Source organism: Thermochaetoides thermophila (assembly GCF_000221225.1).
Source record: "Thermochaetoides thermophila DSM 1495 unplaced genomic scaffold scf7180000011820, whole genome shotgun sequence".
NCBI classification, from domain to species: Eukaryota; Fungi; Ascomycota; class Sordariomycetes; order Sordariales; family Chaetomiaceae; genus Thermochaetoides; species Thermochaetoides thermophila.
The window spans coordinates 17,195-38,889 of NW_006383036.1; the positions used below are offsets into that span (position 1 = coordinate 17,195).

General features: G+C 52.9%; 7 protein-coding genes across 7 annotated transcripts; 3 read left to right on the plus strand and 4 right to left on the minus strand.

The window, feature by feature from the left end:
• Positions 1–115: 115 nt before the first annotated feature.
• On the plus strand, positions 116–1,021 carry CTHT_0050350 (uncharacterized protein; the record flags this gene model as incomplete). Its single annotated transcript, XM_006695320.1, has 1 exon — positions 116–1,021. One exon carries the CDS (start codon positions 116–118, stop codon positions 1,019–1,021), a length of 906 nt encoding a protein of 301 aa, XP_006695383.1.
• A 184-nt stretch (positions 1,022–1,205) lies between these two features.
• CTHT_0050360 (fructose-bisphosphate aldolase-like protein) lies at positions 1,206–3,060 on the minus strand (the record flags this gene model as incomplete). The annotated part of the gene is made up of 14 exons (XM_006695321.1): positions 1,206–1,289; positions 1,343–1,436; positions 1,487–1,533; positions 1,595–1,656; positions 1,705–1,814; positions 1,962–1,982; positions 2,032–2,057; positions 2,110–2,142; positions 2,191–2,283; positions 2,386–2,504; positions 2,554–2,702; positions 2,755–2,884; positions 2,938–2,968; positions 3,046–3,060. The coding sequence occupies 14 exons, from the start codon at positions 3,058–3,060 to the stop codon at positions 1,206–1,208; spliced, it is 1,014 nt and encodes a 337-aa protein (XP_006695384.1).
• Positions 3,061–4,916: 1,856 nt separating this feature from the next.
• On the minus strand, positions 4,917–6,579 carry CTHT_0050370 (monooxygenase-like protein; the record flags this gene model as incomplete). The annotated part of the gene is made up of 3 exons (XM_006695322.1): positions 4,917–5,194; positions 5,440–5,890; positions 5,971–6,579. The coding sequence occupies 3 exons, from the start codon at positions 6,577–6,579 to the stop codon at positions 4,917–4,919; spliced, it is 1,338 nt and encodes a 445-aa protein (XP_006695385.1).
• A 6,917-nt stretch (positions 6,580–13,496) lies between these two features.
• CTHT_0050380 (putative nicotinamide mononucleotide transmembrane transporter protein) lies at positions 13,497–15,182 on the plus strand (the record flags this gene model as incomplete). Its single annotated transcript, XM_006695323.1, has 4 exons — positions 13,497–14,008; positions 14,064–14,248; positions 14,305–14,695; positions 14,753–15,182. 4 exons carry the CDS (start codon positions 13,497–13,499, stop codon positions 15,180–15,182), a joined length of 1,518 nt encoding a protein of 505 aa, XP_006695386.1.
• Positions 15,183–15,931: 749 nt separating this feature from the next.
• On the minus strand, positions 15,932–16,339 carry CTHT_0050390 (uncharacterized protein; the record flags this gene model as incomplete). Its single annotated transcript, XM_006695324.1, has 1 exon — positions 15,932–16,339. One exon carries the CDS (start codon positions 16,337–16,339, stop codon positions 15,932–15,934), a length of 408 nt encoding a protein of 135 aa, XP_006695387.1.
• Positions 16,340–18,177: 1,838 nt separating this feature from the next.
• Positions 18,178–19,133, plus strand: CTHT_0050400 (uncharacterized protein; the record flags this gene model as incomplete). Its single annotated transcript, XM_006695325.1, has 2 exons — positions 18,178–18,445; positions 18,493–19,133. The coding sequence occupies 2 exons, from the start codon at positions 18,178–18,180 to the stop codon at positions 19,131–19,133; spliced, it is 909 nt and encodes a 302-aa protein (XP_006695388.1).
• Positions 19,134–19,265: 132 nt separating this feature from the next.
• On the minus strand, positions 19,266–20,741 carry CTHT_0050410 (uncharacterized protein; the record flags this gene model as incomplete). The annotated part of the gene is made up of 5 exons (XM_006695326.1): positions 19,266–19,804; positions 19,853–19,925; positions 19,975–20,278; positions 20,342–20,636; positions 20,696–20,741. 5 exons carry the CDS (start codon positions 20,739–20,741, stop codon positions 19,266–19,268), a joined length of 1,257 nt encoding a protein of 418 aa, XP_006695389.1.
• Between the last annotated feature and the right edge of the window lie 954 nt (positions 20,742–21,695).

A 21,695-nucleotide genomic window follows, 5' to 3' on the forward strand; every position in this document is an offset into this window, starting at 1 on the left:
GTCAACAAAGCCTCCGTTGTCTCTAGAATTTTCAAAATTCAAAAGGGGAGCGTTGTGGGTGACTCCATATTGTAAGGGCGATAGGACGCGAACCATAGACCACCAACACCACACCATGACGTCCAAGCAGCTCGTCGTGGCCGAGTCCCTCTTGACCGGCTTCCAGAAGCTCAGCAGTCAGGTCTACGTGCGGCAAGGAGACCCGGGCTCACCAGATTCCAGTCATCCAACCACGATCATAATCTACGGCTGGGGCGATGCCCGTCCCAAACACGTGGTTAAGTACGTCGACGGCTACCACAGGCTGTATCCTCACGCCTGCATCGTCCTCATCTTTTCGCCCATCCTCAAAACCCTCTACCAGACCCTTGAGTCCCGCTCGCGGACCATGATCCCTGTCATTCAAGCCGTCTACCCGGACGTGCTCGATACCAAGATCGAGAAGAGTCGGGAGCTTAAGCGAGTGCTGCTGCACGTCATGTCCAACACGGGCGGCATGAACTGCGCAGCAACTATGAACGCCTACCACAAGCTGACCGGTGGCCATGTCTTCCCTCACGACATGCTTGTCTGCGACTCGACCCCAGGCAGTACGGCTTTCCTCCCGAACGTCGGTCCCTGGTCTCGCGCCATGACTCTGGGCGCCTCCAGCTGGCTGCCCTGGCCCTTCTTCGTCACCCAGGCCCTGGCAGCTATCTTCCTGGGCTGCCTACACGGCTTTGGCTGGCTGATCGGCGCTACCAGCGCTGCTGAATGGAGCACAAATGCAGTCAACGACCCCAAGATGTCAGACACATCCGCTAAGCGGCTATACCTCTACTCCAAGGAGGACGACATTATCCACTGGGCAGACATCGAGAAGCACGCTGCCGACGCCAGGCAAAAGGGCTGGAGCGTGTCTGCCGAGCTCTTCGAAGGCACGCCTCATGTTGGACACATGCGTGCCCATCCCGAGCAGTACTGGAACGCCATCGCCAAGGCATGGGAAGAGGTTGTGAGCAACAAGATAAGGTCAAAGTGATTGGCCCTGGGACGATGGCTATGTTGTTTCTTGAATTACGTTGGGATTTTTTTAAGATATTCCCTGATCTAATAAATAATTCAACATACCGAGCGGGACCCTCACCTCGCATGCTGTGCTCGCAAACTCGCGCATGCTCGGTATTGACTACCAAACCCAAAATATCTCTCAACCCATGGGAAAATTACAGAGTGCCAGCAGTCTTGAAGTCCTGCAGAAGCGACCCAACCTTCGCCGACATTGTCTTCTCGCCCTCGCGAACCCAGACCTGTGTGCATGGTTAGTGCGGCTTCATGGTGAATGGTCACAGGGGCGACATACTCTCGGGTCGTACTTCTTCTTGTTGGGCTTGTTGGGACCCTCAGGGTTGCCGACCTGGGTCTTGAGGTACTCGATGTTCTTGAGGATGTAGTCGCTGTGCCGTGTCAGCTGCTTGTCACTCAACGAAGATAGCAAAATACATACCGAACACCGCAGAGGTAAGCCCACTGCAGATCGGTGTCAACGTTGACCTTGACGACGCCATACTGTTGCCGTTAGCCGAGCTCCTAGCGATGAGACGGCCAAACTTACGCTAATGGCCTCAAGGTACTCCTCCTTGCTGGAGCCAGAGCCACCGTGGAAGACGAAGAAGACTGCTCACGTTAGCCCGCGGCCAATCTGCATGTTGGACCTCCACATACCAGGCTTCTTGTTGTCAGTGCCGAGCTTCTCGGCGACATAAGCCTGGTGCTTGCTCAGCAGCTCAGGGTGCAGACGGACGTTTCCAGGGGCATAGACGCCGTGAACGTTGCTAAATACATCAGTATTGGCTCGCAAAAGCAGCAAAGATACTTACCCAAAGGCAGCGGCAATCGAGTAGTAGGGGGAGATCGGGCGGAAAGCCTGCTCACTACAGGGTGTCAGTGGCATTAAGAGCGTTGTATAACGAGTAACTCACATCTTCCAGATATCCTCAGGCCTGCAGCTTGTTAGCCTTGTCTCGTTGTATTCAGGAAATGGAAACATACTGAGTGTAGAGAGCAGCATTGTCAACCTGAAAGCATGTCAGTACCACAATAGACAAGGAGGTCCTCAGTACGACCTACGCCAGTGTTGTCTACGCCGTCCTCCTCACCACCCTACAAAAGTTAGCACGTCATCTGCAAATAGCCTTAGGGTGTCCTTACGGTGATGCCAATTTCCATCTCGAGCCACTGCTTCATGGGAGCCATGCGCTTGAGATACTTAACGCAAGTCTCAATATTCTCATCGACGGGCTCCTCTGCAGGGGGTCAGCACGGCCACCTAAGGTTCACAGTGTCCTAACATACCAGACTGCGAGCGTTAGCGTTGAACAATTGCCAACTACAACCACAACATACCAGGTCAATCATGTGAGAAGAGAAGAGAGGAATGCCGTTCTGCTTAAAGAAGCGCTCATCCTCGTCAAGCATGCCATCCAGCCAGGGCAGGAGCTTCTTGGCGCAGTGGTCCGTGTGGACTGGGCCTATTAGCGACCTTTCGACGCAACTCTAGAGAGAAAAACGTACGAACGACGGGGATGCCATAGAGAGGGGCAATAGAGCGGATATAGTGGGCAGCAGCGATGGCGCCAGCAACGGACGCCTCCTGCTTCTCAGCACTATTCTTGATGCCCTTGCCGGCGAAGTAGGCGGCACCACCCTGGCTTGTCTGCAGGCTATCCAACTGTCAACCTCAATCCCTTAATCAAAGCTCGGCCAAATACGCACATGATGGGGGCCTTGGCGTCGCGGGCAGCCTCCAGAGCAGCAACGACGGTGCTGCTGGACGTGACATTGCAAGCCGGGATGGCGAAGCCCTTCTCGCGAGCGTAGGTGAACAGCTTCAGCACATCATCACCTGTCTGGGGGTCAATATCTCGACACGTCCGATGTCGGCAGAAGAGCTCGCACCATAGATAACGCCGGCAGGAAGGTTGAGATCCTGGACGGAATTGCCGTTAGAACGCCATGTCTGCATGAATTGGACGTGTATGGCACAGATGCTTGGGGGCTAAACACCTCAAGAATGCCCATTGTGATAGTGTCGCGTGGCCAATTGGCGTACAAAATCTGGTGGTAGTGGTGGTGGTGATGAGGATGGCGGGGTAGTGCGGGGAACTGCCGGGCGCTGGGTCAGAGCTGTCGCTTGCAACACGAGCGCGACGATGGTACTAGAGAAAAAAGGATGGATGCAAACTCACGATGGATGAGATGAGTCTGCTTCGACTGCTGAGGGATTTGTATGACGCAGCTTTAATCTCGGGTGGGGGGAAGGACAAGACAGGAGAAGTGGGATGATGAAAAGACATGAAATCGAGTGCGGGGTTGGTCAACAGTTGACTGGGCACCCGGGAGTAGCTCTCAACAAAAACGGCAGGGTGTGTGACAAGGCGCAGCGGCGACTACCGCGAAGCTCAGGGCACCGTGGATCTCAAGTGGGGGTGCTGCTGCCACATCTGGCGTATCAAAACACGCGCAAAATGCTGGGCCCCGCGAAATTTACGTCACAGGGCACAGATATCCCCACTGTACAGCTGCAATTAGCCCGATGTCCGTCATGTCGGAACCGCCTGCAGCTGCCAGCATTACCGTGCGCGTAACGCTATCGTATTTACCTCACCATGCAGCCCGCGCCTACGCCGTCGATGGCCTGACAAACCAAAAACGCACAAAGTTAAACCCGCACTCGCCCACGGCTGCCAATCTGTATCTCGACCACAATCATGCTGAGCTGTCAGCGGAGGTGGTGCGCTCGAACTGGAGCTGCCGCGCAGCGGTAAGGCTGCACTGAGGGCGGGGCCACCTTTTGGGAGCGTACGGCTGTCAGCACAACGCCCAAGTGTCAGGAAAATCCGAAGACACCCATCGGAATCACGCTTGGCCCGGGTCGTGGACCGGCACAGGCCGGGCGGCAGCGATTGGTTGGATGCCCATGCTCGAGATCGCGAACGGCAAATCGCCAGGTCGAGATTTCGGAACGAGCCGGCGCAAGCCATGCAAGCCCATGGAGAGACAATGCGAAGTGTCCTCTTGACCTCGGTCCGAGACGCTGCCCTGCCTAGCCTTGCTGGCGTTTGTCGGAAATGTGGGAATCGAAGGATGAATATTGTGATGGCGATAGAACGTCTCAGACCCGACACCTTAAGCTGCCATGACCTGAGATCCCGATCAATAGCAACTAGTTGCAAATGCAAATCGTGATCGCACTCTTGCCAATTGCCAGTCCATTACCGTTCCCCGGCCCTGCGCAACGGCTCGCTCCACAGCATCTAGTCTCAGACCCGATCCTTACCGGGCACAAAGCCGATTGGCATCCCCAGACGCCGTGGACACAAGGGTTTTCCATGTGGCTGGAGCCAAAACTCGTTACCGGCAAGAAGAGTCGTTTGAGACATCGGCAATGGACTAGTCCCTGACTACCATCTTCAAGTTGTCATCTCAAGGACAGTAAAAGGACTCCATATGTCTGGATGTAACAATTAGCAGTTCGGCTGCAACTACTAACAGGCTCTAACTCAGAAAGTTGATGGCGACAATCATCTCCATGGCCGGACAGGAAGTGCATATAACTGTTGGATACTTTCAGCGTAATGACGAAAGGAACGTTTGTCAACCTGCAAGTCACTACCTTTTATAAGTTCGACCGACCCTTGGTGGATCGCGGAACAGCCGGGTTGGGCTCAGCGAATGCCGGTCCAGAGTTCTGACACTCTTCTGTGTCCGTGTCTTGGAAAAGTTGAGGATCTTGTTGTCTTTCCAACGCCAGGAATAAGTCATTTGCATAGTTAAATCGATTAGATCGTGGTTCAGTCCCACGTGATGTAAAAACAGGCTCTGGGATTTCTCTCCTTCAACTTATCATCACAAGATGTTCCTCATCCCCTAGCTCTTCAACCATGGCTCAAACCTCCCTTTTTTATGCGAATCGTCGCCTTGACAGATTGCACCCGGTTCAGGCCATACCACGAATTTTTCGGCCGATCACCACGGATCTCAATGTCATAGTTGAGCAAGATGTGAGCAAGGGTCAGCTTCAGCTCATAAGCAGCAAAGAATCGACCAGGACAAGCATGTCGGCCATGACCAAATGCGATATACTCGATGCTTGTGGTCACAAATGCCCTGGCGGCCCGCTTGACGTACTCAGCGCTCTCATCGCTGCGTTCTTCTGAGAATTGAAAATGCTTGAAGGCTTTCGCATCCGGGTAGATGCTGTCTCCATCAATATCGGGTATCTAGGTACGCCAACAGCGGCACCATAAGGGATTTTTACCCCCGAGGGCGTCACAATACCGTCTTTTGCGATGACAGCGCGATTCAGACCAACCGTCGCAATCGAGTTCAGCCTGGCCGACTCCCGTAACGTGCTGTCGAGCTTGTGCATCTTGGTCAGTGCACGTTTATCTCATTGACCACCGTGTTCAGCCAGGACTTTTTCGATTTCGATCCGCAGATCGTCGATGTACTTCTGCTCGGAGGCTGCCAGCTCCAAAATGGCACTGGTGATGGTCAAGGAGGAGGTATGGATGGCCGAAAAGTTCAACAATAGAACCTTCTCTGCCAGCAGGCTTGCCTTCCATTCCTTTGGGCTTCCAGTAGCCTTGGCATGCTGGATACACCATTGAAGAAAGTCGTTTGGTTCTCTTTCATGGTTGTCTCTGCCACTGCTTCTCCGAGAATCATACTCAACTAAGCGCTTCTCGACCTCGGGCAACAGGAGTTTGACGAATCTTCGAGTGTACAAGCGTATCGGCAGTGTTATCAGCGGGGCAACCAACGGACGCAACGGTCGCCACAAAAAATGAAGGATCAGGGCTGCCGAAGGCACAGCTCTGGCGTAGGCCATGGCTATCTCCAAGAGCTCCTGGTTCCGACATGGGGACTTGCCGATGAAGACTCGATTAGTGGCACTGCCGACGATTTTGCGCATAGTCTCAAACACACAAAATTCGCTGTACTCTCTTGGATAGCCCCAGTGGTGCCTGAACTCTCATAAATCTCATCAGCTAGATCAGAGACAAGGTTGCCGATCTGACTCGTCAAGGTGACTGAGATAAGCTTGACGTTGGCTGGATCGTGTACCAGCGACGGCGTAACGATGGTATGCTTGGTCTGGATACTTTCGTCGGTTTGAATTTTAATGTCAAGAATGGAGTCTGGCTGATCGACAATGAACTGGGCATGAGACCTGGGGAGAAGAACAAGGTTAGACGCCCCGAAGGTGGGAAACAGCACCGGTTGGTCTCTGTATTTGGTGTCCGCCAGCAGCAGCGCATATTTGGTGTTGAGCGTATTTCTCCATTGAGCCTGCAGAAACGGAAACCAGTCTCCCTTTTTGGCGCCGACAATGGGCAGCTTGAGCTTGGCCGTTGGAGGTCCTGAAAGCAGTTGATGGACGAGGAAGCCAAGGAGTGCTGAGAGCAATGCCAGCACTACAGGACGTCCGAGAACTTCAAGCATCTGATGGATAAGATCTGATTTTGACTTGAGCGTCTGTCTTCCTAATCTAGATTTTGAAGAGTCAGTCTTGCGGTGAGCTGGTGTTGCGGGCATGGCTCCTGCCCCGACAACTTACGATCAACACTGATCTATCAAATGGAGACTCAACATTGACACCGGCATCGCAATCTCGGCTTTGATGGCTCCGACTTGATCTAAATGCTTCTCCTGCCAGCTACTGCTTAACCCCGGTCAAAAAATGATTCAATTATGGTGCTACCTGCTCGATTCAGCGTGCATTATAGGTGATGTTTTGCATGCGCTAGCAGTGGTGCTGACTAAGTGTTCAACAGTTGCGCTCATGATTCTTCTACACTTGCTAGCAAGCTTTCCCAACACAAACCTGCCATCAACAATTGCACTTTACCATACGCAAGTCCAAACTCATCTCATCTTTCGTCAAACTTCCAAATAGTCAAGATAAAAGTCTATAAGCACACTCCACTGAGCGATGCAACTTGCTCGGCGCTGAAGTGACTTACTCTCGTCAGCATTCTTTGCCGTCTGACGCAGGGTCGTTAAGCACGGCAGCCGAATCTACGAAGTCTGTTGGTTACGAAGTGATCGGCGTCAGCACGGCCAGGCCCTTGGCTGCTATATGGTTTGTCTGCCGCCTGCATTGCTTTGGCTCGCGTCTTAGGTAAGACACCAGCCTGTGGATCCCTTTGAAATTTTAAAATCGATCAAAAGAGCCGTTCGGCGCAGCAACGAGTTCAAAAATGGTAAGTTGAACGGTAAATTGCCCGACATGGTGCCGAACGAAAAAAAATAAAAAGATCCAGGCGTTTGGCGGCTATAATCCAGATTATAATCCAGATTGCATATATATTGCGCCGTTGCCGGCTATTAGCAACATGAACCATTAGCGGTGTAACGTCCCGTCTTTACTCTATCTGCTGCCAAGCTGGCAAGCAAAGTGTCGGGAGGAGCAATTCCAGGAATACTTCTGGATCCAATATATCAGAGATCTCAATAACGGGACTCCAAGGCCGGTGGATTAGGTAGAGGTGTGCTGCAGTTACACACTGGTGCACTGCCACGGCCCTTTGCTTTTGATAAAACAGTCTTGAATCCTGCTGTTAGGCGGCACAGTTCGAAACCTTGCTTTCAGACAGTTTTTCCGATCCTTGAGGCAGTGCCCCTTTTCACCCCTTGACTCGATTTTAGATGCAAAATGTTACGGCATCCCACAGAACATATGGTGGACGGTAGGCTACACGGCTCCTATAACCGAAAGTTGAGAAACGAATGCCGTCAAACTCACACGTTGCATCAAGCGCAGGAAGTATTTAGTGTGCTTCTAAAAGCGCAGCATATTGTCGAGTATCGCGACAATGTCCAAGTTATACATACAACTGACTGTAGCATCAGCCCTATTGCGAACGGTAACATGGCTCGCTGTAGGCCCACTCAACCCTATTGTGAACAGTTGCAAAATCTCTCCCTTGTGCGTGTCGGCACCTGGTGACAGTATTGACATGGTCTCAGCACTGCAGTGCTTTGTGTTGCTGTCAGATGGCGCTCAAGGAAACTTTCTTTTGGAGGAGATGGAATGCCTATGAAAACACAGGGTGTCATCGATGACATGGGAGAATGGTGTTCATATATAAGATTTTTCAGTGAAAGCCGGCACACCGGTTGGGCAGTAATTACCCGATATCCATTATCATGTTTCAAACATGTCTCTAAGGATCCCCGCGATAGGATCCTTGGATGAGTCTCGGTGTCTCCCATGTCTTTTTCTTCGGTCCGCATCTTCGATGTTCAAGATTTCGGGTTTCGGCATGTAGCGACTCGAGGCAGCTGATTACCATCCTTACGATGAGACATGTCTCGATGTATGTAATGCAAGCAGATCCTGTCGCCACACCACGCAACCGTTCCGAAGACAGGTGTCAGCCACGAAAGCCGTGCAGAGTATCTTGGGCCTTAATTGGCCTCTGGCGTTGCAGCCGTCGATCAATTCCAGGGATTCCATCTATATCTTGAGTTCTTGTACTTCCTCGCCTTAGATATTGTTGTGATGAATGGACCTGGGTACATCCAGTGAGAAGTCAGGTTCAAGAACAGCACATCTGTGCCGCAGACGGAATTCCACGAAAAAAGGAACAATGGCTAAATAATAGGTAAACAGCAATATGCGCTACCCTCAAAAGACTTGTACTCGGCCTATAATAGCAGCAATGTCCAAGCACCAGGAGAGCATAGTTCTCTCACAAACTCATTTATTACTTTTGAAAATCAAAAGAGGAGGATCTAAATAGTAATGGCAATTCTAAGCTACAAATACTAGATGGAACCAGACAGACAACTCATTCCAATCCATTATGCGGCCGTATGCGAAGGAACAAGGGCCTGCACCAAGCTCAAAATCAATTCCAACTGCAGAGTGAGCCCCCCCGCTTAGCCTTGCAGAAACAGGATCATAGTTGTGAGAACAACTCTTTGCGATAAGAGTCTGGTATCACTGCAGATGAGGCGGGGTTTGTCTGTTTCACCGACCATGGGGTGAAGCATTACAGCTGCACTACAGAAAAGCCAATATGCAAGTCTCTGCAACATCACATCTAGTGGGCGATTTGACACCAAGGAGAACATGGAATAATCTCTACGTAGGCTGCATGTCTAAGGTTTGGGGGATTAACTCCAAAGTCGAACCTCGGGTTGAACAGCCGGGCGGAGGGAAAAGGCGCTCAGATTGGCAGCACCGCTTGCTTTGACAACTTGGCGGTATCCAAGTTGCGTCCGCGTCATATTTCTACGGGAAACTCGCCTACGACGGAGGGTTCTAACCCTCAATGCAACCCCATTTAACCGGCCCGCGAGTTCATCGAGACCGACAAAGTATAAAGCAACACTTTGGAAGACAGGGATGATGGCACCTGTGCCGCTTCACCACAACAATCATTTGTCCACTGTGCTGGGAGATCCAGGTGCCAGGTTTCGATGGCGGCTTATCATGCTCGATCGTCATAGTACAAACGTAGCTATCCAGGTAGAGCGCCCGACATGGGCTTATCTTGGATCGGTGATATGGATCTGCTACGTTGTCTGTATGTCGACGTTTGATTGCCACTCATGGCTGCCTTTACTCTGCGGAAATTCATGTCAACGGCGGCTCGCTAAGGAAGAAAAGGGAGCTGTGCTAAGCCCAAATGGGTGTCGCGCATCAAGCAAACTCCCTGAGCCAAGCATCACCACTGGTTCAGTTAGCTGCAGAACCAAGACGGGCACAACTGCAGCCACCACGAGGCAAGCCGTCTTGGTCTGCGATGTGTGCACAACTCAGGGCTAGTGCACACGTGGAAAACAGCTACCACGAGGCGCACTGCTCCTTGGCCACGCGAAGCTTATGCAGCGAATATCCCAAAAGAATACAGCGCGCTGATCCTACTCAGCGTCACCCACAATGCTGTATCGCGCTCATATATGAGCCTCTCGAGCTGCTTGTTTGCTTGTTTCCTTTGCAATTGTTGGAGAAGCTCAGCTGCCCCAGATCATGGCCGCCGTTAGCCAAATCCTTCAACCAAGGGCAACACAAACACTTATTCCTTGCGCAAAATCATGACTCAGAAGGTAGTTGAAGCAACTAGTGATGCGGGCACGGAGCAGTAGTAAACAAGCGCTCCCAGATGATGACGCGATGTCGACGTTGTATACCTTTCGTCCGGCACATCAGGCAGAGGAGGATTAAGAGGCGTGCAAGATCGCAGAACCCAGCGTTGCGGGACAGCGCAGTCATCGGAGGTGCTACTGTTCCTGGAGCTGGGCACGCGTCAGCGCCGACTCCACAACGGCAGTCGCATTGGCGCCATGCCTTTCGGACAGGCGGAATCAACGCCACATGGATAGGCTCAGGACAACATCGCAGTTGGCATTGCGCTGAACAGTGTTGTTGGCCAGGATTGCTGAGAGCACTGAGAGGTTCGAGATCGGCATGTTGCATCGTGGCGCGCGAAGGGAAACCGTTGGTCGAATGATTAATGAGAGTCAAGATGTATGTCCCACCATGAAAGCCGCCAAGCAAGGAAAAATTGGCATCTGCTGGCTGCATTCTGGATTTGGTTTGCCTGCACAGCGCAGGCAGGGCTGGAGCGGGGGGGTCTGCCGGTGGACGCCAAGACGGTGCTAGCTGAATCCCCATACCGCAGGTGTGTGGGGGGTGTAGGTTGAAACGACATGATAGTAGGCCATGTGCCGAGAGAAACGACGACGCTGACACGCTGGCCTGTGCCGCCACGCAACATGGAGATGGCATCATGAGATGATGGAGATCTGTCAAAGTCGCGCACCAGGCTGCTGGAGTTCGTGATCTAGGATTTGGCGCTCGCGAATCTCAAAATGGGAGGGCAACCAGGCCAGAGAAGAGGCAGATTGTCAGTTTGATCGGAGGAGCGTGGAGGATGCGGCCAATGAATTGGCGGGGAAACAAAACATGGGGGAAGTGGAGTGCCCGCGGTGGAACGATTGAAACGATGGAAAGCTTGAATTGGAAACATAGCAGTCGCAACGTCGGTCGAGATTTGGGGAGCAGAAGCCCAAAAAGCCCAGAACCCACCCGGATGGTCCACACATGTGCAATCTCTGCGCCGGGAAGGCTGCAGCCTAAACCCTTTTGGGGGATGATTGCCGGTCCTGGTCTGGCTTGGCATCATGCGGTCGCCAGCTGCTGGACGGCATAGCAACACCAGATAGGAACTGGCTATGGACAATCTGGCATGCAGTCAGCCGTGCAGCCGTGTGAGATCCCCCGCCATTCATCCAACCCTCACCGTCACAGGGTTTCATGCTCTGCTCCAGCATCTCCAGATTCTCCAGATTGTCTCCTGTTGCGAAATCCGGGGAAACTGGAACCATCTCATCCCATCTTTAGGCCTTCAGGCTGTCTGGGGAAGTGGACACCTCCCCAGATTTGCCCCACGTTTCTCGGTGCTCCTCCTCAGCATCATCGGATGATGCGTTAATGTGGAAGAAACACCTGAGTCTGGGGTCTAGGTCTAGAGTCTGGGGCCCCGGATTTTGAAACCCCTTTGTTTGCAAAACCCCAGATTTTTGCAGAGCCCTAAAGTGAGGCTCCATTTTGCACCACCTGTGTTGCTGTTTGTCCGACAATGGGGAATAATCGCCAACGAAAATCAACCACCGTCAGTGTAAGTACTGAAAACGAGAGCATTTTTCTCTCACTGGAACAAACGGCATCTGTGGGCAACCCCTTTCGCGTCCCATTATCTCCCCCTAGCCGGCTCATCGGGTGAAAACAGTTTGCAGTCATCGCTTGCACTCCATGTTGACCGGCCGCCCAATTTGGCTGATAGCCCAGCAAGCATCGGTGCTAAAAACGCCACAGATGCAATCCTCAGGCCGGCTGCTGACCAACATCAGATCGCCATCATTTCATGTACCCTTTCGAACGTTTCCAGAAGCTTTCTTCCCTCCTTCGCAGCATCTCCCTTGGTCCGTCTGTCGCACGCCATGGCCCAAGCTGCGCTGCTTGGCTTGCTTTTGGCACGTTTTCTCTGCATGGCCCCTGGCTTCTGTATCTCGCACGTGCCGACATGCGCTCGTACTGCTGCGGCAGCAAAGGGGCTACGAGATGAGAAACTCATCGAGGACGCCGGAGAGTCGATGCCATGCGAACCATGTACCGACGCCATGCCCTTCTCGAGGAAGCCAAGCTCGCAGCAGCCAACGCTCATGCCCGATGACCAGGCAAAGGTCCAAAGCAGATGCAGACCATGCTCCCCACCCCTGCATCAGCATTGTATCCTTCTGACCGAACGCTACAATTATCCGGCGGCGCCGTTGGGTGGCAGCCACGTGCGGGGACGAGATGGCATCTCACAAACAGCCAATGAACGCGCTCATCGCAGGCCAAGCCGGACCTATTGCACAGATCCAGGCTCGTGTCACTGGCCGAGGCCCCGCGTCGAAGGTTCCATTGCCTACAGGCCCTTCCAGCCAAGGCCCTTGGCGCATCGGAGGATGGGAGGGTGCCCTGCTCGACCCATCGGCCCGTCATAGAGAGTGATAACGTTGTGTTAGACACGGCTGCTGCTTGATGCTTCAGCGGTGATGCTGGAGGCTTATCAGCGGTATGTCTCTACATACACATACACGCACACACTCACATACTCATACGTAGGTAGCTAAGGTAGATGCTGAGTAAGAATCCCCAGCCAATTTTAGCAGCTTATCCTCGTGCGCGCCTTGTGTCCTCTCGTCCGGCGCCGCTCACTGGCAGAGACGTCTCCGCGCCACTCTGTACTGCCCTGCCCTAGACAATCGGCTCATTTATTTCCATGCTTGCAGATCGTCAACCAGGGCGGCCCAGATCTGGCCGGTGCCGCGGCGCGCTAGGCTGTTCGGTTGCTGGTCACGGTCAGCAGAATGGGCTGAGTGATCCATCACTTCATTATTTCCTGCTCTGTCGCAGCGCCAACGAGGTTCCAGACGGACGGTGTGCGTTGGCAGGTTGCAGGCTGTATGTACACCACCTAGCACGGTCCACTTGTCTCGGCCATGCGCAACGGGGGGCTTGCCTCAATTTGGAACCTTGTCATGGGCCCTGGCCCTTGCTGCTCGACAGCCGCGATTTGCAAGGGATTTGCCAGAATGATGCAACCCATGGCCCGTGGTCCGGCGCGGGTCAACTCCCGCATTGTACGTTGCGTCCACACCCATGTCTCTCCTCTACGCTGTCCTCTCTGCGCTCTGCCGGGTCCCGGATGCGGGCTCGCCGCCCGGCCGGAATTATCTATAAGACTGAGACGTCGCCTGCTCATCCATCTGCCTCTCTCGCTCTGCACTCATCTCAACTCACACATCTTAGCTCCAACCTCGAGAGCTAGACACCTGTGAGAGCGGCATCAGTTTCCTCAGCACGACAGCCACAGCCTCAGTCAGCAAACTTCACACTCTTCCTAACACCCTTACACGACACTTTCACACTCTCACAAGACACCTCTTCCGCCATGGGCAACCCTAAACACGAAGTTTCGGCTCCGGACGTCACCACCGAGTCCGACAGCGTTGCAAACGAGAAGTCGGTCTTCAAGGGCGGCGTTGATGACGTCCATGTCGAGAGCGCCGGCTGGGATGAGGCTTCAACCAAGAGGCTGATCCGCAAGATTGACTACACCCTCATCCCCTTCCTGGCCTTCCTCTATCTGCTTTCTTTCCTCGACCGCTCCAACATCGGCAACGCCCGTCTGGACACCCTCGAGAAGGATCTCAACCTCAAGACGGACAAGTACCAGTACAACGATGCGCTTGCCGTCTTTTTCCCCTTCTACGTCGCTGCTGAGATTCCCTCCAACATGGCCATGAAGCGCTTCCGCCCATCCATCTGGATTCCCAGCATCATGGTTGTCTGGTCAATCTGCACCACGCTCATGGGTATCGTCGAGAACTACGCCGGTCTGATGGCCTGCCGTTGCGCTCTGGGTCTTGCCGAGGGTGGTCTCTTCCCCGGTATCACCTACTAGTTAGTGTTCCGTCTGTTATACTTCGCCAAATGGCCTTCAGCTGACCGGAAACAGCATCACCATGTGGTACAAGCGTCACGAGTGCGGTCTCCGCATGGCCATCTTCTTCTCTGCCGCTACTGCTGCTGGTGCCTTCGGTGGTCTACTCGCCCGTGGTATTATGGAAATGCGTGGCGTTGGCGGTCTCTCCGGCTGGCAGTGGATCTTCATCCTCGAGGGTTTGTTGACTTTCGTTGTCGGTACGTGGACCTGGCATTCGACCCGATGAAGTAACATCGTAACTAACGCTCGCTAGCCGTTGCCGCCTACATCATCATGCAGGACTACCCGGCTACCGCCAAGTTCCTGACTCCTGAGGAGCGCGAGGAGGTCCAAGCCCGCCTCAAGCGTGACCGCTCTTCGCTCGCCGATGAGTTCGATATGAAGTACTTCTGGCAAGCGCTCAAGGACTGGAAAATCTACTGCCACATGTTCATCACTATCTTCGTCTACACTGCCCTCTACTCCTACTCGCTCTTTCTGCCCACCATCATCAATGAGCTTGGCATCTCCAAGACCCCTGAGCAGTCTCAGCTTCTTACCGTCCCGCCCTACTTCGTCGCATGCTTGTTCTGCGTCGCTGCCGGCTGGTACGCCGATAAGATTGGCCAGCGAGGTATCTTCATGATTGGCTTCATGCTCATCGCGTACGGTCCTTCCCTTACAGCTCTTCAAGACAACCAATTGCTAACTAATTGACACAGTATTGCTGGTCTCCTCATGCTCATCTGCACCACCAATCCGGCTGTCCGCTACATTGGCTGCTTCCTTCTCGCTACTGGTGTTTATCCCAACGTCCCTATGGGTGTCGCCTGGAACGGCAACAACATCGGTGGCTCACTCAAGCGTGGTGTCGGTATTGCTATGCACGTCGGCTTTGGTAACCTGGGTGGTGTCGTGTCTTCCTACCTCTTCCTGGCCAAGCACAAGCCGCGTTACTTCTCTGGTTTCGGTGTCCTCCTGGCCTTCCAGGTCGCCGCCGTCGTTCTCTCCGTCATCATGCACATTTACCTCCGCCGTGAGAACGCCCGCCGTGACCGCGAGTACAAGCCCCCAAGCGAGTACACTGAGGCCGAGAAGCTGGCCGAACGTGAGAAGGGTGACTACGCCTCCTTCTTCCGTTACACCATCTAAGCCGTCTCGTGCAATCTCTACACTTATTCTCCTCCTTTTAGGCAGGGATAGACACATCTAATTATTCTTCTTCGGCTGTGGGATACTTCAATTTGAATAACTAGTTTGGTTCAGTTTTGGGTGAAGGACTAGGGATATCTTGCAGCCTCTTACAGGGTTTCTCGTTCTTGCAGCGGGTTGGTTGGCTGCCGGAATGAGATCACATCACGGATATAGCTGATACAATAGAAGGTTGTTCTTATACTTGGGTCAGGTTCTGGTGTCATCGAGCATGGGTCATGGATGGTTCGAGATGTACTTGAGTTGAGGCCTGTCGTGATCGAGTCACGATGACTTGGAGGATTTGAAGGGCTCAGCTTGTATATAGGCTCGAATAGGCACCAACAAGGATGAAGAATGATCATCTATGTTCAAAGTTCGTACCATTGATTCTTGAATATGTCTGAATCTTGCATAAGCTTCATCACTTAACTACAGGAACGGGGTAAACATACCCACGAGCACCTCAATCAGGTCTCCAGCAGCTCTAGGTGGCCATCAGGAGCAATAAAAGTTAGTGCGTGATCAGTGGTTCCGGGATGTGTTTGAAACCCTAAATGACAGCTGATGTCATTGAGCAACAAATAGAACCCTATGTACATGAAGTGAAGCAGTACCATCTTTTATCTCCTTCCATCTGCGGACTTAGGTAAAGCTCAGCCCTGGTGAAGAGATGGCCGTATCCAACTCAATACAGTGTCTCCATTGGCTTAGATGCAAAGACCAGCGCAATCGGCGCCTCCCTTAAGGGGATCACAGTCGTCTCTCGGATCATCAAAGCACTTCTTGCCGTCCGGGCACCTAAAGCCCGCAATACCGCCGCACATGATGGGCTTGACACAGATGCCGGGAAGATCGCAGGCCAGGCCGCAACCCGAGGTGTTATATGGGTTGTCGATGCAGATCTCTCCGTCATCGCACTTGAGGGGTGTTATGCGATAGCCGCCACATGGTTTGTATGTGTGCGTTGGGAGAGGAGGAAACTTTGTCACTGCGGTCGGCTTGATGATGGTCACCAAAGTCTCTGGGGGTCTTGCTGCTCGAGATTCTAGTCGGTCGGCGGCAGAGGCAGCGCCGAGCAGAGCAGTGAGGAAGAGAGAAATGTAGGAAAGCTGCATAGCGAACGATTTGTCTCTAGGGAGTCCTGGAATGATGGACTGCTGGTTTCCGCGTGTTCACAATTGAGGTTCTGGCGCGCCTTGTCTGATTTTATACACGCAAGCCTGACACCAAACCCGAGTCTGGTCGGCTCATCATTACGCCGATCGAACCTGGCATTTCATTCGCTTTCCTGATTTTGGCCCGGATGAAATGGAGGGCGGCCCGGTCAACAACATCGACCATGGCCGGAGTGCAACACGTTGAGATATTGCAAGCAGGCAGATCTGCTTTGATGTGCTAGTTTCTCAAAGCCAAGCCGGGAGCTTCATACCGTCCCACGTTTTTGGCAATGGCAGCCCCTGGATTTAGGCCCATCCGTAGCAGCCCTGGGGTCTATTTTTAGTCTTAGCATGGCAGGTTGACACTAGAACCAACGGCTCCACTGGATCCAAGACATGCTGTCGTTTTTTATCTTGAACCCTATCTGCTCAACGGGGAGTCTGATGCACGAGCTTCACGGCCGATAAAGTTTCATTTGCCGTCAAGCTTCCAAAGAGTCGGACCGTATGGGCCTTTGACACAGAGTTAGCATTCTACTTCCACGTTTAAAGTTCCATGCAGCAAGTTCGATCAGAAACTAACGTGAATCCAACTCGAATTGAATGCCCGAAAGAGATCTTTCGTTGGGACATTGGGATCTTGGGCCGACAGCGCTACAGGCTTCCGTTTAGAACATTCGAGCCTGAAGGAGATGGTGGGTCCAAACGCTGTAATTGTGGCTTGCCCGGTGGAGTTCGTCCCGGGCCAAGTTGGATTCAGAGAATGTTCTCTGGTTTCACATCCAGTGTCTTAGCTGTTGAGCAAAAGTTTGCTCGTATTAAATCCTTGATCTAGGGGCTGCGAAACCGACCATTAGTGAGGTCCACAGATCATGTACTTCGTGTTCTCTTATGATCTCCTATTCTGAGACAAATCTATGTCTCCGGTACAGATAATTGATATAAGGAATTACTGGGATTACGATGAGCAAACTTCGATTTGTTTACCCAAAACAATCTTGTGTTTAGTTCATTAACCCCAGACAGATGCAAAGAATCGACAAAAAGGCTTCCAACTCGACAGCTTCGATGACTAGAGTGTATTGCATGGGAATACCTCAAAGAGAAGCAGTCAAATCAGAGTTAGTATGTTTCATATTGGCACGTCAACTATTCTAATTTGTGAGGCGTATGAAGCAAGTTGTCGGAGCCGTCCTTGGATACATCGAGTCTCGCAAACCAGACCAGTTGTCCAAACCATACCTATCCGGCTCCCAACACAACTGTTTCGGGTGCTCAACAAGCCAATATCGGAGAAAAATCAGCTGTTGGGAATTCTTGAATCCCAAAGCCCTAGTCATGACTATCCTGCAATAATCGGAGGTTTTGCCTGCTATTGGGAAAACTGCTGGCTCAAAGGAAGGGCGCATTGCAACCTTACAGCCAAGACTTTGCTACACAATAGGAATTGTAGAAAATTGGGATTCCTCAGAGCACACCTAGCCAAGAACGCCATGAAGAGGTTATGTCCATGTGAACCAGATTAACCAGCTACAGTAACACCTGGTCAACTCAAGTTTCAGGTTATCTTCACGTTATCAACGCCAAGGTGGGTCTAGGCGGCTCCGGGGCGCGCCGGGGTATGGGTTCCGCTTTCCTGACCCAGACAGGGAGTCGGCTTCCTCCCCTCATTGCGTCATTTTCCCCCGACAACGACGGCGGAGTACCCTGCAGCTACGAGCAGGTGAGCTCCAAACTCCGGACTGCGTCTCATCTGCATAAGCCCTGAACCACAGCGCTTCTTCGACCCGTCAGCCATGGCTGCGCGTCCTCTCAGGATCGGCTTCGTGCCGGAACACTTTTCAACGCCGATTCACTTTGCCAAGAAGCACTACAGCCTGGACGCCGAGCTTATCCCCTTCCCGTCCGGCACCGGCCACATGATCACGGCCATCCGGGACAGGGAGATCGACATTGGCATTGGCTTGACCGAGGGCTGGGTGGCTGGTCTGGGAAAGACGCAGCAGGCCGGCGAGGGCGACGGCGGGTACACCTTTGTGGGCACCTACGTCGAGACGCCGCTATGTAAGTGGCCCTCTGATTGACTGGTTGAACGCCACTAACACTGCCAGGCTGGGCCATCTCGACCGGAGCCAACCGGAGTGACATCCAGTCGGCTGATTCGCTCAAGGGGGCCAAGATTGGTGTCTCGCGCGTCGGATCTGGCAGCTATGTAATGGGCTTTGTCCTGGCCGACCAGCGTGGTTGGCTGACCAGTGGAGAGCAGAGCTCCCCCTTCTCAGACATTGTGGTTCTCAATACGTTTGAAAACCTGCGCAAGGCCGTCAACTCAGGTGAGGCTGACTTCTTCATGTGGGAGACATTTACGTCAAAGCGGTACTACGACCTGGGCGAGATCCGCAAGGTCGGCGAGATCTACACGCCCTGGAGCAGCTGGAAGATTGTTGCTTCTACTTTACTAGTTCAGGGCGGCGACGTTGACCCGCGCGTGGAGGACCTGCTGGAGAAGCTCAACCTCGGCATCAAGCACTTCAACGAGAATCAGGAGGAGGCAGTCGAGTATATCAGCACACATCTGGATTACACAGCTGAGGACGCCCGCGAGTGGCTCAAGACGGTTAAGTTCCCTAAGTGGACGCAGGGTGTCGACCCTAAGGTCATTGCTAGCACCGTCGAGATTCTTTGCAAGGCAGGCGTGTTGTCAGCGAGCAAGGGGGTTGACTCGAATGCTATGATCACCAAGCAACGGTAATGAAGCACAGTGAAGTACTTACATTGGGAAATCATGCATGTATCATTTTCAATACCACAAACAAAGAACGCACTATCAACACAACATCCATCTCCCGCGGCTCATTTCAGAGTCCATGATGTCATTGGGTGCTTATGCCGGCGGGTACAGAATATAGATCTCACCTTCGTTACTGTTGTCACTACCCACAAACAATCCACGTCCCGCAGGATCCCAAGCAACAGCCGTCAGACGGAAGCAGTTGCTATTAGTCAAGCCAAAGGTTGTGCAGCCTGAAGGGTTCGGGGCGCTGAAGATGTCGCGATAGCCCGTCTTGCTGTCAGCGGGCGCAACGGGCTCGTAGTTGCCGTTGACGTTTTTTTGGAAAGGGATCTCCACGACCTTATAGCCGGTGGCTGGTTGGCGGTTCCACGAGCCGTGAAACGCCACGTACATGTTCTTGGCCTCGGCATCAAAGGCGTTCCAGATGGGAGCTGAGTGAGCCTGGAAACTCAGCCGGGGCGGGATGGCGCCCTGTGAGTCGCAGGTCGCGTCGTTATAAGTGCCGTTTGGCGATACGACAAAGTTACTGCCCGTCTTGAGAGAGGTACCCGGGAAATTGCTGGGCTCCCAGACAGCAAAGCAGGTCGGGTAGCCGTACCAGGCATTGCGGACTGTGAGCGGGTCGCCCACTGTAAAGAGTCAGCATCAGTCTACCAACTACCAGGCGAAGCACTCACAGTAGTTGAGCTCCTCTGCCGGGTTGTCGTTGTGAATATCCCGACGTTGCCCGTTCTCTGTCCGGTAGAAGTCCTGTTTTTGTTAGAATGTTGGGACCCCTGTTTGTCTTTCCCTTACTTACATCTCCGCTGTTCTCAACACCCCAGAAATGGCCATTTGGATCAGGAACAAAGCCGATTGTGTTGCGAAGCCCGTATCCATAAACTTCACCATCGGTATTGTAGTTCCAGCCGTTGGAGGGCGCCCTGCTAGTGTCAAAAATCTTGATGATGGCGCGACCCGTGCTGGGCCGGGCAGAATCCATGTCAAAGTTGGAGTTGCTGCCGACTTGTAAGAGGATGAGATTGGGCTGCTGGGGCACTACGGCAATCGTTCGGGTGAAGTGAATTCCGGTCGACATGCCCCTGACGACCGTCTTCTGATTGCTGACAGACCGAGTGTCTGGGTTATAGTCCCAGCTCCAAGCCGTCGTTTCACTCGACGCATACAAAGTCCGACCGTCCGGTGTCAGTGCCAGCCCGTGGTTGAGCTGGCTCGCCGAGATGAGCATGGAAGTGCCGTTGATGCAACCGTCTGTACCGAAAGTGTGCACCGAGATGCCCCTGCTGGCCTCGGCCACCAACATGTTGCCCTTGGTGTCAAAGACGATGGTACGGACCTGCCTCAAATTCCCAGCGATCTTGAAAGCAGTCCAGCCATTTGAGGTGGTGTACTGGAACCTGAAGTTGCCAACGCCATTGCAGTTTCTGGGTCGTGGGAGTTGCGGCACCTGGGCAATGGCGCCTATACTGGTCAGCAAAGCTGTGGTCGAAATAAAAGGATGAATGGTCAACGATGTATACCTGCTACAAGGAGGGCTGTCACGCCCGCAAAGTCGAACAGACGCATGGTTGTTGGTCGGGACTACAGCACAGGCTTCAATTTGGCTTGGCAACCTACTTAGGAGCAAAGGAGGGACACGGCATTTCTTAAGCTTCCAGGCATTGTTGCAGGGCGTCTACATGCTTTTGAATAAGTCACCGAGTGCCAGGGGAGACGTTGGCACTCGAGACAGCTTGGCATGCCAAGACGGGATGAGAGAGCAGACAACCCATGGTCATCATGCTGTTGACGTTCTCGTGTGGTCGAATGTGCGACGCCATGTTGAATCATGGCCAACCAACGCGTTGGGATGAATTTTCAAATATCACGCTTGATAGCCTGTTCGGCAGTTTGGCTCCGAATCGCAAGGGCCTTCCCCGGCAATCACCTTCACAAGCTTCGGCCACTTCCAAGTGCCGTGGGGAAAATGCGGAGGCTCCTCAATTGGCCGGCAGCGTAAATATATTAAACTTACATTTTCCCATAATTTAGATCCAGGGCCAGTGTTGCGTACGGCAGCTATCCACTCGGGGACCTCGCCAAACCCGTCTCCTCTCCTCGCCGCGGCAAAAGGGCAACACGCTAAGATACATAGTACACACTAAGATACGTAGTTCGTGTATCAGCTTCGTAAGCATGGCTCCTGTTGGCAGAGAGTTATTGCTCGACAGATCTTGGGCCTCTGGATCAGCCAGTGATTATTTCGGGGCTAGATAATGCGTCCACATTCCCTTGTATTTCCTCCCTAATATGGACAAACGGATAGGCCACGCGGCTACCCGAGGTAACACCACACTCTCAATATCTTGATGTGAATGCCCTGACCTTCGTCTTACTTTGTGCGCTTGTTCCACATGCTTCCAGGTCTCATCCGGATCAATCCTGGATAGCCGATCCAAATCAGGTAGCATCGTGTGGCAACTGAGGAGACAATTACAAAATCATACTGAGCTCCCTCTTTCTGTGCATGTTCTATCCGAA